The 21,348-nt window shown below is 44.3% G+C and overlaps 1 protein-coding gene across 7 annotated transcripts in view; it reads right to left on the bottom strand.

Moving 5' to 3' along the window:
• The window catches only part of LOC139265726 (phosphorylase b kinase regulatory subunit alpha, skeletal muscle isoform-like), a 259,565-nt gene that overhangs the window by 118,178 nt on the left and 120,039 nt on the right, over positions 1-21,348 (bottom strand). For 5 of the 7 annotated variants that reach the window (XM_070883020.1, XM_070883021.1, XM_070883022.1 and 2 more), the window contains exons 15-18: positions 20,765-20,874; positions 16,002-16,146; positions 9,221-9,299; positions 7,381-7,544 (exon numbers count right to left, since the gene is read on the bottom strand). In XM_070883020.1, coding sequence (XP_070739121.1) covers positions 7,381-7,544; positions 9,221-9,299; positions 16,002-16,146; positions 20,765-20,874 — 498 coding nt within the window. The remainder of the gene's footprint in view (positions 1-7,380; positions 7,545-9,220; positions 9,300-16,001; positions 16,147-20,764; positions 20,875-21,348) is intronic. The other 2 variants (XM_070883024.1, XM_070883026.1) reach the window with 1 other exon arrangement.

Genomic DNA, 21,348 nt, shown 5'->3' with positions numbered 1-21,348 from the left:
TCAAATCCCCTTGCTATGAAGGCCAACATGCCATTTGCTTTCTTAACCGCCTGCTGCACCTGCATGCCAACCTTCAATGACTGATGTACCATGACACCCAGGTCTCATTGCACCTCCCCTTTTCCTAATCTGTCACCATTCAGATAATAGTCTGTCTCTCTGTTTTTACCACCAAAGTGGATAACCTCACATTTATCCACATTATACTTCATCTGCCATGCATTTGCCCACTCACCTAACCTATCCAAGTCGCTCTGCAGCCTCACAGCATCCTCCTCGCAGCTCACAGTGCCACCCAACTTAGTGTCATCCGCAAATTTGGAGATACTACATTTAATCCCCTCATCTAAATCATTAATGTACAGTGTAAACAGCTGGGGCCCCAGCACAGAACCTTGCGGTACCCTACTAGTCACTGCCTGCCATTCTGAAAAGTACCCATTTACTCCTACTCTTTGCTTCCTGTCTGACAACCAGTTCTCAATCCATGTCAGTACACTACCCCCAATCCCATGTGCTCTAACTTTGCACATCAATCTCTTGTGTGGGACCTTGTCGAACGCCTTCTGAAAGTCCAAATATACCACATCAACTGGTTCTCCCTTATCCACTCTACTGGAAACATCCTCAAAAAATTCCAGAAGATTTGTCAAGCATGATTTCCCTTTCACAAATCCATGCTGACTTGGACCTATCATGTCACCTCTTTCCAAATGCACTGCTATGACATCCTTAATAATTGATTCCATCATTTTACCCACTACCGATGTCAGGCTGACCGGTCTATAATTCCCTGTTTTCTCTCTCCCTCCTTTTTTAAAAAGTGGGGTTACATTGGCTACCCTCCACTCCATAGGAACTGATCCAGAGTCAATGGAATGTTGGAAAATGACTGTCAACGCATCCACTATTTCCAAGGCCACCTCCTTAAGTACTCTGGGATGCAGTCCATCAGGCCCTGGGGATTTATCGGCCTTCAATCCCATCAATTTCCCCAACACAATTTCCCGGCTAATAAGGATTTCCCTCAGTTCCTCCTCCTTACTAGACCCCCCGACCCCTTTTATAACCGGAAGGTTGTTCGTGTCCTCCTTCGTGAATACCGAACCAAAGTACTTGTTCAATTGGTCCGCCATTTCTTTGTTCCCCGTTATGACTTCCCCTGATTCTGACTGCAGGGGACCTACGTTTGTCTTTACTAACCTTTTTCTCTTTACATATCTATAGAAACTTTTGCAATCCGTCTTAATGTTCCCTGCAAGCTTCTTCTCATACTCCATTTTCCCTGCCCTAATCAAACCCTTTGTCCTCCTCTGCTGAGTTCTAAATTTCTCCCAGTCCCCAGGTTCGCTGCTATTTCTGGCCAATTTGTATGCCACTTCCTTGGCTTTAATACTATCCCTGATTTCCCTTGATAGCCACGGTTGAGCCACCTTCCCTTTTTTATTTCTATGCCAGACAGGAATGTACAATTGTTGTAGTTCATCCATGCGGTCTCTAAATGTCTGCCATTGCCCATCCACAGTCAACCCCTTAAGTATCATTCGCCAATCCATCTCAGCCAATTCACGCCTCATACCTTCAAAGTTAGCCTTCTTTAAGTTCTGGACCATGGTCTCTGAATTAACTGTTTCATTCTCCATCCTAATGCAGAATTCCACCATATTATGGTCACTCTTCCCCAAGGGGCCTCGCACAACGAGATTGCTAATTAATCCTTTCTCATTACATAACACCCAGTCTAAGATGGCCTCCCCCCTAGTTGGTTCCTCGACATATTGGTCTAAAAAACCATCCCTTATGCACTCCAGAAAATCCTCCTCCACCGTATTGCTTCCAGTTTGGTTAGCCCAATCTATGTGCATATTAAAGTCACCCATTATAACTGCTGCACCTTTATTGCACGCACCCCTAATTTCCTGTTTGATGCCCTCCCCAACATCACTACTACTGTTTGGAGGTCTGTACACAACTCCCACTAACGTTTTTTGCCCTTTGGTGTTCTGCAGCTCTACCCATATAGATTCCACATCATCCAAGCTAATGTCCTTCCTAACTATTGCCTTAATCTCCTCCTTAACCAGCAATGCCACCCCACCTCCTTTTCCTTTTATTCTATCCTTCCTGAATGTTGAATACCCCTGGATGTTGAGTTCCCAGCCCTGCTCATCCTGGAGCCACGTCTCCGTAATCCCAATCACATCATATTTGTTAACATCTATTTGCACAGTTAATTCATCCACCTTATTGCGGATACTCCTTGCATTAAGACACAAAGCCTTTAGGCTTGTTTTTTTAACACCCTCTGTCCTTTTAGAATTTTGCTGTACAATGGCCCTTTTTGTTCTTTGCCTTGGGTTTCTCTGCCCTCCACTTTTCCTCATCTCCTTTCTGTCTTTTGTTTTTGCCTCCTTTTTGTTTCCCTCTATCTCCCTGCATTGGTTCCCATCCCCCTGCCATATTAGTTTAACTCCTCCCCAACAGCACTAGCAAACACTCCCCCGAGGACATTGGTTCCGATTCTGCCCAGGTGCAGACCGTCCGGATTGTACTGGTCCCACCTCCCCCAGAACCGGTTCCAATGCCCCAGGAATTTGAATCCCTCCCTGCTGCACCATTGCTCAAGCCACGTATTCATCTGAGCTATCCTGCGATTCCTACTCTGACTAGCACGTGGCACTGGTAGCAATCCCGAGATTACTACTTTTTAATTTAGCTCCTAGCTCCTTAAATTCATTTCGTAGGAACTCATCCCTTTTTTTACCTATGTCATTGGTACCAACGTGCACCACGACAACTGGCTGTTCTCTCTCCCTTTTTAGAATGTCCTGCACCCGCTCCGAGACATCCTTGACCCTTGCACCAGGGAGGCAACATACCATCCTGGAGTCTCGGTTGCGGCCGCAGAAACGCCTATCTATTCCCCTTACAATTGAATCCCCTATCACTATCGCTCGCCCACTCTTTTTCCTGCCCTCCTGTGCAACAGAGCCAGCCACGGTGCCATGAACTTGGCTGCTGCTGCCCACTCCTGATGAGTCATCCCCCTCAACAGCACTCAAAGCAGTGTATCTGTTTTGCAGTGGGATGACCACAGGGGACCCCTGCACTACCTTCCTTGCACTACTCTTCCTGCTGGTCTTCCATTCCCTCGCTGGCTGTGGACCCTTCTCCTGCGGTAAGACCAACTCGCTACACGTGATACTCACGTCATTCTCAGCATCGTGGATGCTCCAGAGTGAATCCACCTTCAGCTCCAACTCCGCAACGCGGACCATCAGTAGCCGGAGGTGGACACACTTCCCGCACATGTAGTCGTCAGGGACACTGGTGTTGTCCCCGTGTTCCCACATGGTACAGGAGGAGCATATCACATGACCGAGCTGTCCTGCCATGACTTAACCCTTAGATACACTTAAATTGCCGACAACAATGTTAAAAGTTACTGACTAATAAAGAAAAAGAAAAACTACTCACCAATCAGCAGCCAATCACTTACCACGTTGGCTGTGACGTCACCTTTTGATTTCTTTCTACTTCTTTTTTGACTTCTCTCAGCTGGAGCTGCACCGGTACGGGTGGGTTCCTGTTTTGGATTTTTAATATTTTAACCTCCTTTTGGAGGTAAAATTACTCCCCTGTGAATCTTGAAAACGTCTGTTTACTATACAAATAGATCACTAATAACCCCACCACTTCTCCCTGCTGTAATTATATTCTGGTTAAATACCAACCATTTTAACTGAGATTTTTCACCTGTTTATTTATTTAAAAAATCTTCTCTAATTGTAAATGCACTATCTAGTATGGACCTCAACCACACAGATCAGGAATGTATCCAATTTCAGTTAGGTGCAACTGTCTCAGCATCCTTGGGCTAGGAAGAAGAAAAAAAAGCCAGGTTTCCTGTTTCTGATCACTGTTCAGAAATTCTTGCTGAAAAATTCACCTGGATTGAGCGAAAACAGGATCAGAGCTGTGATGCCAAGGTTAGAAGTGGGGGGTGTACAATTGGCTTCAATTTCCTTCAGCTAGGGAGGAAGAGGAGGAGGAAAAGATGGAGAAGAAAAACATTCTGTTGGAAAGTGTGTGTGTAATCATTAGGTTGGCTCAGCTGTGATGGTATTGTGATAAATTTGCCTGAAAACATTCACAATCTAGGCCTCTGCATGGAGAATGGCCATTTGGGCAAAATATTGGAGAAGTTTCAGCAGCTCTCAAACTCTGCCCAACTGAAGTCATTGAGTTCGGAGAAGTGCAGACAAAATTGGAAAAATAAACAAAAATAAAAAATGGCAATTATTCTTTTGTGGAAAGCTAAACAACACAGAAAGTAAGCACAATTAAGCCATAATGGGGTTTTGGGGGTAATATACTGACGTCGATAGAGCACATGGTATTGGGAGTAATATACTGACATGGATAGAGAACTGGTTGGCAGACAGGAAGCAGAGAGTCAGGATAAACGGGTCCTTTTCAGAATGGCAGGCAGTGACTAGTGGAGTGCCGCAGGGCTCAGTGCTGGGACCCCAGCGATTTACAATATACATTAATGATTTGGATGAAGGAATTGAGTGTAATATCTCCAAGTTTGCAGATGACACTAAACTGGGTGGCGGTGTGAGCTGTGAGGGGGACGCTAAGAGGCTGCAGGGTGACTTGGACAGGTTAGGTGAGTGGGCAAATGCATGGCAGATGCAGTATAATGTGGACAAATGTGAGGTTATCCACTTTGGGGGCAAAAACGCGAAGAAAGATTATTATCTGAATGGCGGCAGATTAGGAAAAGAGGAGGTGCAACGAGACCTGGGTGTCATGGTTCATCAGTCATTGAAAGTTGGCATACAGGTACAGCAGGCGGTGAAGGCGGCAAATGGTATGTTGGCCTTCATAGCTAGGGGATTTGAGTATAGGAGCAGGGAGATCTTACTGCAGTTGTACAGGGCCTAAGTGAGGCCTCACCTGGAATATTGTGTTCAGTTTTGGTCTCCTAATCTGAGGAAGGACGTTCTTGCTATTGAGGGAGTGCAGCGAAAGTTCACAAAACTGATTCCCGGGATGGCAGGACTGAAATATGAGGAGAGACTGGATCAACTGGGCCTTTATACATTGGAATTTAGAAGGGTGAGAGGGGATCTCATAGAAACATATAAGATTCTGACGGGACGGGACAGTTTAGATGCGGGTAGAATGTTCCCGATGTTGGGGAAGTCCAGAACCAGGGGACACAGTCTTAGGATGAGGGGTAGGCCTTTTAGGACTGAGATGAGGAGAAACTTCTTCACTCAGAGAGTTGTTAACCTGTGGAATTCCCTGCCGCAGAGAGTTGTTGATGTCAGTTCATTGGATATATTCAAGTGGGAGTTAGATATGGCCCTTATGGCTAGGGGGATCAAGGGGTATGGAGAGAAAGCAGGAAAGGGGTACTGAGGGAATGATCAGCCATGATCTTATTGAATGGTGGTGCAGGCTCGAAGACCGAATGGCCTACTCCTGCACCTATTTTCTATGTTTCCACAAGAAAAAAAATGGGCGTCCCTCCGAGCTGGGCGCCTGTTTTTCGCGCCTAAAACGGCGCCTAAAAAAATCCTCGGTATTCTCCACCTACTTACAGGTCCTCTGGCCCTTGGCACAGCCAGCACGACCTGTGGGGGGGGTGGAGCCAGGTCCCGGCGCTGAAAACAGTGTCGGGACCTCTGCACATGCACGCTACAGTCGGCACGCAAGTGCAGTAGCTCCAGGCGCCGAACTGTGTGGGAGGGGCCCGAAGCACGCAGCCCCTAGCCCTGGCTGAATGGCCTCACTGGGGCTGCGTGAATGAGGCTCCTCCCACGGCCAGCTCCTGCTCCCCGCCCCCGACAAGACCCGACACCCGCTCCCCCCACCCCCGCCGACCAGACCCGACCCGACACCCGCTTCCCCCCACCCCCCCAGACCCGACCCGACACCCGCTCCCCCCGCCGACCAGACACCCGCTCCCCCCCCCCGCCCCAACCTGACACCCGCTCCCCCCCCCCCGACTGACCCGATCTGCGCTCCTGTTCCCCGACCCGACCCGCCCCCCCACCCCCACTGGACCCGACTCCCGGACTGGATCCGATCCGACCTGACCTCTCCCTTCCCCACCCCACCCCACCCCTCTCTCTCTCTCTCTCTCTCTCTCTCCCGCTCAGCGACACGAACAGCTGCAGAATTCTCCCTGGCTGAAGCACTTTCACACAGGTAGGAAGATGGTTTATTTAATCTTTTCTTGGCTTATAAATGTTTATTCAGGTTGGATTTATTTGTATAATATTTGTAGAAGTATAAATAAGGATTTATTGTCGAATTTAATGAGTTCCCTTCCCCCCCCGCCTCCCCCCACCTCGTTCTGGACGCCTAATTTGTAACCTGCGCCTGATTTTGTAATGTGTAGAACAGGTTTTTTCAGTTCTACAAAAATCTTCACTGGCTCCATTCTACTTTAGTTTGGAGTACATTTTCACTGTGGAAACTTTCAAATCAGGCGTCAGTGGCCGGACACGCCCCCTTTTGAAGAAAAAATTCTGTTCTAAACTAGAACTGTTCTACCTGACTAGAACTGCAGAAAAAAAAATGTGGAGAATTGCGATTTCTAAAATAGTCCGTTCTCCACCAGTTGTTCCTAAAAATCAGGCGCGAATCATGTGGAAACTTGGGCCCTATGTGTGTCCAGAATATACTGTAGAAGAAGCAATGCAAAAATGTCAACAACTATCCAAGAGTGTTTCTTTAAATTGTTCATCATCTACATGGCCTCACTCTCAACTGCAAAAATACATTTTTTCTTTGTTCTCCCTTCCGTATTTTCTATAAAGTTGAAAACATTTTTTTTTTTTAAATGTGAATGAGCACAACTGAACTAAATGGTACAATATTCTACACAGGCAACTACTACACATACTGAGATGGTAATGAACGTTTCCCTTATGACACATTATATTTAAATTAACTTCAAGTACAAAAGCACGACACAAGTTATAGAATCATAGAATGACTACAGCACAGAAGGAGGCCATTCAGCCCATCGAGCCTGTGCCGGCTCTCTGCAAGAGCACTTCAGCTAATCCCACTCCTCCTCTCTCTCCCCGTAGCCCTGCAAATTTTTTTCCTTCAGGTACTTAATAAAAATTGTACATATGTGAAACAATAGCGGACTCTCCCTTTAAGAGTCTGGCTAAAGTTTCTCTGGATATTATGCAGCACATTGCACGTCACAAATCTGTTAACAGACTGAAAATAGCTCAATTCCAAAAAGTATATTTCTATACAAAAATCTAATTATTGAGAAACCAATGTCAGCATGTGTAATCAAAACTGTATTGTTAAATTAATGGGAAATGTGTAGATCCTCATCCTTACCAAATTCTAAAGCCTTAATTTCATGCAGATGCTCCATCGCTTCAAATGAACTGTGCAATTCAATCCAGTCATCAAGTGTCTTACCATCAGTTCCTAGATCCATAAAACTGAGTTGTGTGCAGCATGAAGTTACCAGTAATGTTGACAAATTGCCTGTCTGAACTCTGCAAACAAAAAAATGAGAGGTTTTCTACTATCTTGACTCTTCCACAAGCTGCTCAACATGCCTGGCCACAAGTGTAGTTAAACATGGGGCTAGGGGTAATTTTCACATTCCTGCCGTGAAATGAAGTGGCTGGAGAATCATACACCCGAAATTTTGGTATGTGCTTCCAGCTCTCCACCAACAGAGTAGATTTGAAAAATGAAGATGTCAGAACATTTGCTTTATGCACAAATCAGCAAACCAACAAATGGGGCACCCTATCAATACGAAAACAAACACCCTTTGAGAAATAAATGACATATCAGGTCTGTATTCTGCAACGAGGGCCTCAAAGCTCACACAAGTGAGAGAGAGATATTCAGGCTGGATTATAATTCTGGAAAGTGAATAAAATGGTCTGCGCAAGGTCCTGAGCAAAACCTAAATGATGGGTTGAATGGATTGGACTGAATGATCTCTTTTGTTCTCTTACCAATGGAAGTGGGGGTGGGATGTTTACATTAAAATCTGTAGCAAATTACTAAATTAACCGTTTAAGATCAAAGGTAGATAGAGCAAAACAATGAGGGATAATCCATACAGTTGTGTAGATGGTCTTAAGTAGAAATTAGAAAAACTTACAAATTTCAAGCATTTTGAGTGTTATGCCCAAAATAGTTTAATAATGGAGGATAAAATGGACCTTTTAACTAAAATTTCAGTTCTTGAGGCACAAAAAGGGACTAAAAGATAGAGGATGCAATATTGGCATCTGTGGCAATACAATATTGTCGCAAAGTTTGTCAAAGTAATCGACTACATATTGTGGCATCTAAAGCTGAAGGTCATTACTGATACCAGATACTCATATGCAACACCAAGAGGGAACATTTTGCCATTTCCATAAATTTAAATCAGATTTCCCCATGGGTCAGCTGGTAACTGAGCTATACAGACCAGAACATGCCAGGTTCTATTCCCAGTTAGTTGGTCTCAGCCAGAGTAGGAATAGGGGCCCCACAATTGGCCTCAGTACCTCATGCAAAGAAAGAGGAAAATCAGGCAAATTTCAAATTCCAAACAGCCATCCAGTGAACGCTGCAGAAGAAGTGTACACTTATGGAGAGCAACAAAGGACAGCATCAAGATCAGCTGTGGAGCCGCTACTCTATGGTAGAACAGTCTGCCAACACTCAATTCATCTAGGTTCACGAGTATACAATGCTCACTTAGCTAACGTACCACAGGCAACCAGTACCCGTGGAACTGTATCAGAGCAAGAATCACCATCTTTAAGAGAAGAGATGGGAGAAAATGAAAAAAAAAATTGCAATAATCTCTTCCTTTCTCCCTCCCTCCCTCCAATTAACAGTAACCAACACTGAAAGTTGGTTTCTACCATAAGGGTGTTTGTCATTGAATCGCATTTAAGATCTTGCCCATGGACAGAACAAGGATGATTATTGTAAGCCCCTATTCTGTCATTGGCCAAATGCAATGCCTGGTGTAGCGTTAAGACATACACATCAGAAGGTTTCAGGTTTCATTCTCAATCTCTGCTAAATTGGCAGATCTCAGCCAGGAAAATAATTAAGGGCATTATAATTGACCTTCCTGTTCCTCATAATTGTTCAACGATTCCTACTGGAAAGTGCGCAATGGTTCAAGCTGTGCAATGGTCTTCAGATTACTTACCTGGCTCCTCCAAAATATCCATCTTGCAGTTTCCTTAATGTTGATAGAACATTTGGATGAATGTTGGTTCCATTGTCAACTGCAATGTTAATTTTTTAAAACAAATTTAAGAAAAGGTAATTTATAGGAGATCACAGTTATAATTTATATTCAAGGGTCAAACAAAACAAAATCACACCCATCTCATTTTTCAACTCCAGACCTCCCATTGTGTTGCTCATGGTAAGTCAAAGATTACACAGTTGCAACTGAGTGCCAAACATAAGAAACAGAGAAAATAGGTGCAGGAGTAGGCCATTCGGCCCTTCGAGCCTGCACCACCATTCGATAAGATCATGGCTGATCATTCCCTCAGTACCCCTTTCCTGCTTTCTCTCCATACCCCTTGATCCCTCTTAAATATATCCGATGTCTGGAAATATAATGATGACCAATAAATATACAAAACACAAGAAAATATGAAATCTAGATTGATAGAGTGGGGCCAGATTTACGAACCACAAGATCTGACTCACCGCTCAGTGAATGGCAGCCCTCCATCTGTTAAAACATTTGTGGGAGCCATAGGCACAGATGCATTCTGAGAGATAATGTTTTCTACCTTATTGATTCTCTGGATGACAGTGACAGCTGGAAAGGCCCATGAACTCAGGCCTAGGCATCTCAAAATGAACAGACCTCTGACAGAAAATACTGTCAGACATTTAAAGCATGTCGAATGTTCTTGTATAGATAAGTTTAAAATAATTTTCTTGAAAATGTTATCATTTGTCTACCCTAAATTTTTCAGCTTGAGAGAGTTAAAAAATGGCAGCTGAAAGAATTTTCAAAAAAAAATACTAGTCGCTATCTCACTAGCTTCCTCTTTGTATTGTTAACCTTGGCTGACTGACTTCCAGTGAAAAAACTTTATTTTTTAAATTTGTTAATTCAAAGGATGTGGGCATCACTGGCAAGGCCAGCATTTATTGCCCATCCCTAATTGCCCTTGAGAAGGTGGCGGTGAGCCGACGCCTGGAACCGCTGCAGTCCTTGTGGTGAAGGTTTTCCCACAGTGCTGATTTTGTCAGAGTGCTTTGGTGCAACTGAGTGGCTTGCTAGGCCATTCCAGAGGGCAGTTAAGAGTCAACCACATTGGAGTCATATATAGGTCAGGTCAGATACGGATGGCAGGTTTCCTTCCCTGAAGGACAGTAGTGAACCAGATGACATTTTACAAAAAATTTGGTAGTTTCACCACATCTCCAGATTACGAGTCCAGTAACATAACCACTATGCTACAGTACCCGCTGGTGAGACCACACCTGGAGTATTGTGTACAGTTTTGGTCTCCTTATCTAAGGAAGGATATACTTGCCATAGAGGGAGTGCAACAAAGGTTCACCAGACTGATTCCTGGGATGGGGGGGAATTGTCCTATGAGGAGAGATTGAGTCGACTAGGCCTATAGGGCCCAACTTTGGCCATGACTTGCATCAATTTTTTTGGAGTAAGTTGTTTTTTCTGGCATAAGTTTAAAAAATGCCATTTTCCCCCCAAAATTTGCCCCAGAGTAAGTCAGTTAGGTATGATTTTTTTTTAGGTCAGTTTTTTTTCACAAGGGGGCGTTCCCAGACACTTACGGCAGTTTTGGCCAGCAAAAACTTACTCCAAATTGACTTAGGTCAGCGTACGAGGCCAGCTCTGAAAAACCTTGCAGGCAGTGAAGAAAAATCAGTGCACATTTCGGCAGGGATAGGGGAGGGAAGGGAACTGGAGAGGACCTCAACAACCAAGCACCAAACATTGCAAGGAAAAGCTCAAACAATTAAAATTCTAATAAAAATGAAGTAAATCCTACAGTTGAAATGCGAGCTGCTGGCTGCGATGTCACGGGGGGGTGGGGGGGGGGGGGGGTAGCCAGAGCACCCCCTCCCCCAAAATACTCTTTCTTGCCCCCCCAAAAAAACTCTCCTCCTTCCCCCCATACTCTCTTTCTCTTCCAACCCCCCCGCAATACACTCTCTCTCTCTCTCTTTCCCCCCCACCCTCCACAAAACTCTCCTCCTCCCCACCTCCCCCCGCACCTCCCCCCGCCCCAATCAAAATTCTCAAGCACACACAACCACTAAATAAAAAATAAAAACTAAGTCCTACCTCGCCCGGGAACTCAGCGGGTCGGTGTGGGAGGCCACTCAGCCGGGGATAGAGTGCGGTGAGATCGGGCGTCCCTTCGGCCGGGGATAGGGGCTACGAGCATCGGGTCCTGCTCACAGCCCGCAGGATTTCTGCGCTGGTCTGTTGCTCCACCCCCCCACCCCTGCCTTCAGACTGCACGCCATGCCACGACTCCGGGGACTCCGAAGAGCGGCCAGGATGGGGCCCCTTTTTTCCGGTGCCCTTTCCAGCGCGCAAAGTTGACGCACTTAAGGTAAGTGTGCCGAAAAAAGGGGTTGGGCAAAGTTGGGCCCATGGAGTTTAGAAGAATAAGAGGTGATCTCATTGAAACATACAAAATTCTCACAGGGCTTGACTGGGTAGATGCAGGAAGGATGATTACCTTGGCTGGGTAATCTAGAACCAGGGATTACAGTCTCAGAATAAGAGATGAGGAGAAATTTCTTCACTCGGAGGGTGGTGAATCTTTGGAATTCTCTACCCCAGAGGGCTGTGGATGCTCAGTTGTTGAATATATTCAAGACAGAAATCGATAGATTTTTGGATATTAAGGGAATCAAGGGATATGGGATAATGCAGGAAAGCGGAGTTGAGGTAGAAGATGAGCTATGATCTTATTGAATGGTGGAGCAGGCTCGAGGGGCCGAATGGTCGACTCCTGCTCCTAATTCTTATGTTCTTATTGTTGCTGGATAATAATTTGCACTTGTGTACAGAGAATGCCCTCTGGTTATTTAGCTCTCTGCTAAGGGAAATAGGTCCTTCCGATCCACTCTATCTAGGCCCTGCAAATTTTATACAACTCGAGGGGCCAAATTACCTACCCCTGCTCCTATTTCTTATGTTGCCACTTTGCTCGCTTATGATTGGTACATACACTATCTGCAATCTCGCTATTTAATGAATATGAAAATTGAGCTAGCTAATAAAATGTAAGTGCGATTCAAAATTTGCACACAGAAAAACTTAAATCTAAGTCCGATACCTGAAATGTAACGGACAAAACTCGTGCTGGATAGAAGATATTAAAATATAATTTATCTCTACACACGCATACACATTAACAGATCTCTCGTGGAATTTACAACATAGGGCTAGAATTTCCAAAACATCCGCCAGCGCCGGATTGCCTTCCAAAATACCACTAAGATTTTAAAATTACACAAACAAAGGAAAACATTTCGCCCGGCAGAAAAAATAGACCTTACACCCCAATTCTCGGTGGAAAACACGATTTTGGGCCGATTGGGCAGTTCTTAAACAAAACGGGCGCTAATACTAAAATTTAGACCGAGGCTGCGGGTTGGGCCTAGGACGGAGGAAAAACACAACAAATATTTTTTTCCAAAAAAAAACCATAAAATAAAAAAAATCTGAAAAAATTATCAGGATCTTTTTCAACTTTATCACTGTAAAAGAATTTTAAAATAATTATTAAAAACCCTTTAACTTACCTTTTTTTGCAAGGCTACTTATCTACTGCCCAGCTCCCGCTGCTTCTCATGGGCGTTTTTTTTCTACTTACCCAGGAGTCACCGCTGAGTCAAAACTTGGGCGGTGGCGGTTTTTGGATGGTGCATGCTGATGGTCCACTCCCCAGCGGTAGTTTGAAACCGCCAGCCGAACTCTTTCTAGAAATTTTCTGCTGGATGGTATTCCGCCCAAACCGACTGAGAAACCGGGCGGAGATGCAGTGGAAAATCCAGCCCATAAGAACTTAAAAATTAGGAGCAGACGTAGTCCATATGGTACTTCGAGCCTGCTCCACTATTAAATAAGATCATAGCTGATCTGCGAGCTCAACCTCTCTTTGCTGCCCAATACCCATATCCCTTGATCCCGAGATTCCCAAAATTTATCTATCTCAGCCTTGAATATACTCAATGACTTGGCATCCACAGCCCTTTGGGGTAGAGAATTCCAAAGTTTCACAACCCTCTGAGTGAAGAAATTTCTCCTCATCTGAGTCTTAAATGGCTGAACCTTATCCTGAGATAAGGTTCTTATCCTTATCCGAACCTTATCCTCACTGGTTCTAGACTCTTATAGACCTTATCCTGAGATAAGGTTCTAGACCTTATCCTGAGATAAGGTTCTTATCCTTATCCGAACCTTATCCTCACTGGTTCTAGACTCTCCAGCCAGCGGGAACAATGTCTCAGCATCTATCCTGTCAATCCCCCTTACAATCGTGTATGTTTCAATGAGATCACCTCTAATTCTTCTAAACTCCAGAGAGTATAAGCCCAATCAACTCAAACTCTCCTCACAGGACAACCCTCTCATCCCAGGGATCAAATCAAGTGAATCTTTGTTGCACCGTCACTGAGGCATTTATGTCCTTTCTCAGATAAGGAGACCGAGATTGTACACAGTACTCCAGGTGTGGTCTCACCAAAGCTTGCACAATTATAGCAAGACTTCCTTACTCTTGTACTTCAACTACCTTGCAATAAAGGCCATTTGCCTTCCTAATTGGTGTACCTGCATGCTAACTTTCTATGTTTCCTGAGGATATCTAAGTCTCTCTGAACACCAACATTTAATAGTATCTCATCTTTAAAAAATATTCTGTTTTTCTATTCTTCCTACCAAAGTGAACAATATCACATTACTCCACATTATACACCATCTGCCACCTTATTGCCTGCACAACTAATCTGTCTATCTCCCTTTGCAGGCTCTTTATGTCCTCCTCACAGCTTACTTTCCCACCTAGCTTTTTATCGTCAGCAAACTTGGATACATTGCACTCAGTCCCTTCATCTAAGTCATTAATATAGATTGTAAATAGCCGAGGCCCCAGCACTGATCCTTACGGCACCCCACTAGTTACAGCCTGCCAACCGGAAAATGATCTGTCTATCCTTATGTTAAGTCCAATAATATGCTATTGTACAAGGATAACAGTGTTTATACAAAGCAATGAACAATGTGATAATTTGCATTCATCCCTTTAACACCATAAAGTTTAATTGTTAAGTTAGCAGAGCTTCACGGTTAAAAAAATTAATTGCTATTTATTCAGCAAACTTTGGATTCGGAGACTGCACGTTGCAAATTTCCTTGACCAACTAACAGCTGAAGTCTGAATGACCTAACTCTGCAAATTGCAGAGTTCAATTGTTGTTTTATCAAGGATACTGCAAATTGGAATGCGCTTGTCAGTTTCAGGCTCAAGCTCAAGAGAAGCATATAAGCATAAGATTGCTTTGCATCTGCCATATAATGTGATGTATGCACAGTTTTAATATACAACCAGCAGATATTACATGACATTACTTACGTCAGAAAATGTGTCATTTTCGTAGGACAGTAACAGTACACCAGGTAAAAGAATGCATTATTCTTTTGTTAAAGTGTAGGTGTGTGTCGCCCTTAAAATTTACAAACTGCAATTTCTATTTCAGTAAACCTTGGATGAGTTAATAAAATGGTCAACTGAGAGGTTATAGCCATTCTGACTTTGGAATTTTATACTCTGAGAGTTACATTGTTTCTTTAAATTACATTTTGAAATGTCACACAGAAATTTGAATGCACGACTCGAAATGCAACAGAAGCTTGAAGCATAGGAAACACTGGCTAGATATATTAGATATAGACATATAGGGGCCGAAATTCAGCAGCCCAAGAAAGCTGGTGCACCTATAGTTTTTTTCTCTGTACTTACCGCACGGATCCTTGATGCTTTTGGAAGAGCCATTTTCAAAGACGCAGAGGAAATGTGTCATAGTGGGGACGGGCCATTAACCCAAATGCAGGCTCAGTGGCTGAATATGGGTCGGACCGGGGCTCCGCCGCTGTCGATCTGCGTGTACGTCATCATGCTCTCTCCCCTCCGTTAAAGGGGAGAGAATCGGGCATTTTTTTATTTTCGGCCGGGCCAGCGGCCTGGCACCCAAGAGGGGGTGCCAGGGTGCCCGTTGGCAGCCTGGCAAAACTCGGGGGGCACTATTTTGCCAGGCAATCGGGAAGTCGGCCAGCAAAAATAAATATATGGCGGCCGCGGCAGTGGGCCCTCCCCTTGAAAGGCCGCACACAGTCAGCAGAATGTGCACTGATAGAAAAACCTGTCGGGGGCACCGCGCAGCGGGGACGCACTTGCGGTGGTCATCAGAATTAGGCGGTATCAGGTCCAGGCCAAAAAATCCCCGACCTGAATTTGGGTTGGGTCGGCCAGTTGACCCCAAAGCGGCGGCCACTGGATTCTGACGCATGGCCGCCGCTAACGGACAGAAATGGGTCTTTCTGAGACCATCAATTTCGCCCCCATAGAATGTTACCAAGCTTTATATTATATATTTTATGAATTTAGAATCTGGCTGGTTTCCCACTCCTGATCACAATCTAGTGTATGCTGTTAGAAAGTGCACGCATGTGGATGTCAGGTGGCAACAAAATTAGGTTCGGCTAGGATGCCTCCCACACTCCAATAGTTGGGTGACAGTCACTGGTTGGCTCAAAAATGACCAGACCACAGGTGCATGTGATGTACCGGAGAGCCTGTGGAACCATACTCCAACTTAACTCAGTGCTAGCAGGATTAAACATTAGGACTTTTTTTTCAAAACAGTTTATAGATATTTTCAATGCATTATAGGAATCAAAATGATCAACTTACTGAGCATGCTATGTGAAATTGGAAAGGTCATTGTGGGCCGCCCAGTCTTTCTCCAGCAACGACACAAGTATGATAATTCTGTTCGAAGCATCTCAACAATCATTTGATTATCAAGGGCCAGGTAGAACTGCTGCTGATCGATAAACTGTAAACATATTTGTTTTTAATAAATGACGGGACATACATGAAAAGAAAACACACAAGAGATATTAGTACCCATAGTACTCGCTTGCAAAGTGTCCACCACACCACAGAATAGATACTGCACATGATTTCCACCTATTGTATTATAGGAATCAAAGTGATCGACTTACTGAGGATGATATGTGCAAATGGAAATATCACAGTGGGCCACCCAGTTTTCTATAGCAATAACACAAGCATGATAACTCTGTTCGAAGCATCTCCTTTAGAATGGAAAAGTGCATGTCACTCTGCTATTTAAGAAAGATGAGAGAGGAAAACCAGGGAATAATAGACCATTTTCTTTATTGATTCATGGGATGTGGGCGTCACTGGCAATGCCAGCATCAATTACCCATCCCTAATTGCGATTGAGAAGATGGTGGTGAGCCGCCTTCTTGAACCGCTGCAGTCCGTGTGGTGAAGGTACTCCCACAGTGCTGTTAGGGAGGAGTTCCAGGATTTTGACCCAGCAACGATGAAGAAACAGCGATATATTTCCAAATCAGCATGGTGTGTGACTCGGAGGAGAAATTGGAAGTGATGGTGTTCCCGTGCGCCTGCTGCCCTTGTCCTTCTCGCTGGTAGAGGTCGCGGGTTTGGGAGGTGCTGTCAAAGATGCCTTGGCGAAGTGCTGCAGTGCATCTTTTAGATGGTACACACTGCAGCCACGCTGCGCCAGTGATGGAGGGAGTGAATGTTTAAGGTGGTGGATGGGGTGCCCATCAAATATTCCATTACACTCCTGACTTGTAGATTGTGGAAAGGCTTTGGGAAGTCAGGAGGCGACACACTCGCTGCAGAATACCCAGCCTCTGACCTGTGTTTGTAGCCACAGTATTTATGTGGCTGGTCCAGTTAAGTTTCTGGTCAATGGTGACCCCCCCCCCAGGATGTTGATGGTGGGGGATTTGGCAATGATAGTCCCGTTGAATGTCAAGGGGAGGTGGTTAGACTCTCTTGTTGGAGATAGTCATGGCCTGGCACTTTTGTGGTGCAAATGTTACTTGCCACTTATCAGCCCAAGCCTGAATTTGTCCAGGTCTTTCTGCATGCGGGAACGGACTGCTTCATTATCTGAGGAGTTGCGAATGGAACTGAACACTGTTCAGTCATCAGTGAACATCCTCATTTCTGACCATATAATGGAGGGAAGGTCATTGATGAAACAGCTGAAGATGGTTGGGCCTAGGACACTGCCCTGAGGAACTCCTGCAGCGATGTCCTGGGGCTGAAATGATTGACCTCCAACAACCACAACCATCTTTCCTTGTGCTAGGTATGACTCCAGCCATGGAAAGTTTTCCCTGATTTCCGTTGACTTCAATTTAACTAGGGCTCCTTGATGCCGCACTTGGTTTAATGCTGCCTTGATGTCAAGGGCAGTCACTCTCGCCTCACCTCTGGAATTCAGCTGTTTGGACTAAGGCTGTAATGAGGCCTGGAGCTGAGTGGTCCTGGCAGAATCCAAACTGAGCATCGGTGAGCAGGTTATTGGTGAGTAAGTGCCGCTTGATCGCACTGTTGACAACAGCTTTCACCAGTTTGCTGATGAATGAAAGTAGACTGATGGGGCGGTAATTGGTCGTATTAGATTTGTCCTGCTTTTTGTGGACATACCTAAGGAATTTTCCACTTTGTCGGGTAGATGCCAGTGTTGTAGCTGTACTGGAACAGCTTGGTTAGAGGCGCCGCTAGTGCTGGAGCACATGTTTTCACCATGACAGCCGAGATGTTGCCTTTGTTGTATCCAGTGCACTCAGTCATTTATTGATCTCACGTGGAGTGAATCGAATAAGCTGAAGACTGACTTCTGTGATGGTCGGGACCTCAGGAAGAGGCAGAGATGGATCATCCACTTAACACTTCTGGCTGAAGATGGTTGTAAATGCTTCAGCCTTGTCTTTTGCACTTACGTGCTGGGCTCCACCATCATTGAGGACATGGATGTTCATGGAGCCTCCTTCTCCCGTTAGATGGTTAATTGTCCACCACCATTCATGACTGAATGTGACAGGATTGCAAGCTTTAATCTGATCTGTCTATAGCATGCTGTTGCCGCTGTTGAGCATCTTTGCAGTCCTGTGTTGTAGCGACACCAGGTTGGCATAGCATTTTTAGGTACACCTGATGCAGTTCCTGGAATGCTCTTCTGCACTCCTCATTGAACCAGGGTTGGTCCCCAGGCTTGATGGTAATGGTTGAGTGAGGAACATGCTGGCCCATGAAGTTACAGATTGTGGTGGAATACAATTCTGCTGCTGCTGAGGGCCCACAGTGCCTCATAGATGCCCAGGTTTGAGCTGCAAGATCTGTTCTGAATCTCTCCCATTTAGCTCGGTGGTAGTGCCACACAACACGATGAAGAGTGTCCTCAGTATGAAAACGGGACTTCATCTCCACAAGGACTAGCGGTGGTAACTCCTACCAATACTGTCATGGACAGATGCATCTGCGACAGGCAGATTAGTGAGAAGGAGGCCAAGTAGGTTTTCCCTCGTGTTGGTTCTCTCAGCCCCTGTTGCAGGCCCATTCTGGCAGCTATGTCCTTCAGGACTCGGCCAGCTTGGTCAGTAGTGGTGCTACCAAGCCACTCTTGGTGTTGAACATTGAGGGTATCCAAAAGTCTATCGATGTTTTGACTATACTCAACGACTGAGCATCCACAGCTCCCTGGAGTAGAGAATTCCAAAGATTCACAACCTATTGAATGAAGAAATTTCTCCTCATCTCAGTCCTAAATTTCCGACTCCTTATTCTGAGATGGTGACCCCAAGTTCTAGACTCCCCAGCCAAGTTAACATCCTCCTAGCATCTACCCTGTCAAGCCCTTTAAAACTTTTATATGTTTCAGTGAGATACCTCTCATTCTTGTAAACTCTAGGGAATATAGGCCTAGTCTGCTCAATCTCTCCTCATAGGACAATCCCCCCCACCCCCCTAATCAGTCTGGTGAACCTTCGTTGCACTCCCTCTCAGGCAAGTATATACTTCCTTAAGTAAAGAGACCAAGACTGTACACAGTACTTCAGGTGTGGTCTCACCAAGGCCCTATATAATTGTAGTAAGACTTATTGACTCTTGTACTCCAATCCTTTTATTATAAAGGCTAACATACTATTTGCTTTCCTAATTGCTTGCTGTACCTGCATGCTAACTTTCTGTGATTCGTGTACAAGGACACCCAGGTCCTACTGAAAGCCAACATTTCCCAGTCTCTCATCATTTAAAAAAAGAATCTGTTTTTCCTACCAAAGTGGATAACTTCACATTTCTCCACATTATATTCCATCTGCCATGTTCTTACCCACTCAATTAACCTGTCTATATCCCTTTGCAGAATTTTGTCAGCAAACTTTTATACATTACACTCGGTCCCATCATCAAAGTCATTGATATAGTTTATAAATAGCTGAGGTCCAAGCACAGATTTTGCGGTACCCCACTAATTACAGCCTGCCACACTCGAAAATGACCTATTTATTTCTACTCTTTGTTTTTTGTTGACTTAGATGATGGAATAGAGAGCCACTTATCCAAGTTTGCTGGTGACACAAAGATTGGTGGCATTGTAAGCAGTGTGGATAAAAGCATAACATTACAAAAGGATATTAATAGATTAAGTGAATGGGCACAACTGTGGCAAATGAATTTCAATATAGGCAAGTGTAAGGTCATTCACTTTGGACTTAAATAGGATATATCAGAGTACTTTCTACATGGTGATAAGCTAGAAGCAGTGGTGATCCAAACAGACTTAGGGGTCCATGTACATAGATCCTTAAAATATCATGGACAGGTACAACAAAAATCCAAAAGCTAATGGAATGCTGGTCTTTATATCTCGAGGATTAGAAGACAAGGAGTTAGAAGTCATGCTACAACTATACAACGCCCTGGTTAGACCACACCTGGAATACTGTGTTTAGTTCTGGGAACTATACCTCAGGAAACATATGTTGGCCTTGGAGGGAGCAGCGTAGATTTAATAGAATGCTACCTGGATTCCAAGGGATACGTGACAAGGAGAGATTACACAAACTAGGGTTGTATTCTTTGGAATTTAGAAGAGTAAGGGGTGATTTGATTCAAGATATTAAGGGTAACAGATAGGGTAGATAGAGAGAAACTATTTCTGCTGGTTGGGGAATCTAGGACTAGGAGACACAGCCTAAAAATTAGAGTCAGACCTTTCAGGAGTGAGGTTAAGAAACACTTATACACACAAAGGGTGGTAGAAGTTTGTAACTTTCCTCTGCAAATGGCAGTTGATGCTGGGTCAATTGTTAATTTCAAATCAGAGATGGATAGATTTCTGTTAACCAAAGGTATTAAGGGATATGGGGCAAAGGCGAATATATGGAGTTTGGTCACAGATCAGCTATGATCTCATTTAATGGCGGAATAGGCTCAAGGGGCTAAATGGCCTAGTAAATCTGTGATCGCGTGCTATCAGAGAAGTGCTGAGAACTCTTTTGGACTATGAAATGATATGCAGTACACCTAAATATTTTCATTACAAGATATTCAAAACAGAATTCCCAAATGGAATTTAAAAAACGAGGTGAATCTACAATTACCTGAGGAGTGAAAGCAAAGATTTCATCCTTCATATAATACAATTTTGATGTGCCAAGAATACCCATGTGCCGGTAAGGCCGACCACTCAGCATCATTCTCTTATTGCAACCTGTCAACAAAATTAGATCTGTGTGTAAGCTATATCATGAAGATCAAAGCCAGTAATCCTCAAATCTGGAGTGCTGTAGCCAATTTTGACCCCCACAAGAAGAATATAGAGGCTCGGGAGAAGGTGCAGAGAAGGGCAACCAGATTGATACCCAACCTTAGGACTTTTAATTATTAGGGTAAGCTTCAAGAGTTATAGTTATTTAGTTTAGAAAAAACATAGGCCTTGCTTGATTGCCTTAGTGAGTTGGAGAGGAATTTCCCAGAATTGTTCCTGAATTGGTTGCATTTTTTTTGCCTCTGCCAGGAGATTCGTGGCTAGGGGATGCATCAATGATGTAAGTGGTTGCAACATGTCTGAATGGATGAGTCTGATGGTCTTTTCTTCCTGCTCTTTTTGTATTTTATATGTTATCTATGGGATTTAAATAAATATATATATATTATATAATGTAGATGGTGCCCTTATGGTGTT

Source organism: Pristiophorus japonicus, chromosome 6 (assembly GCF_044704955.1).
Source record: "Pristiophorus japonicus isolate sPriJap1 chromosome 6, sPriJap1.hap1, whole genome shotgun sequence".
Taxonomy (NCBI): Eukaryota; Metazoa; Chordata; class Chondrichthyes; family Pristiophoridae; genus Pristiophorus; species Pristiophorus japonicus.
The sequence above is the reverse complement of the archived record's forward strand: the minus strand, read 5'-3'. Positions and strand labels throughout refer to the sequence as shown.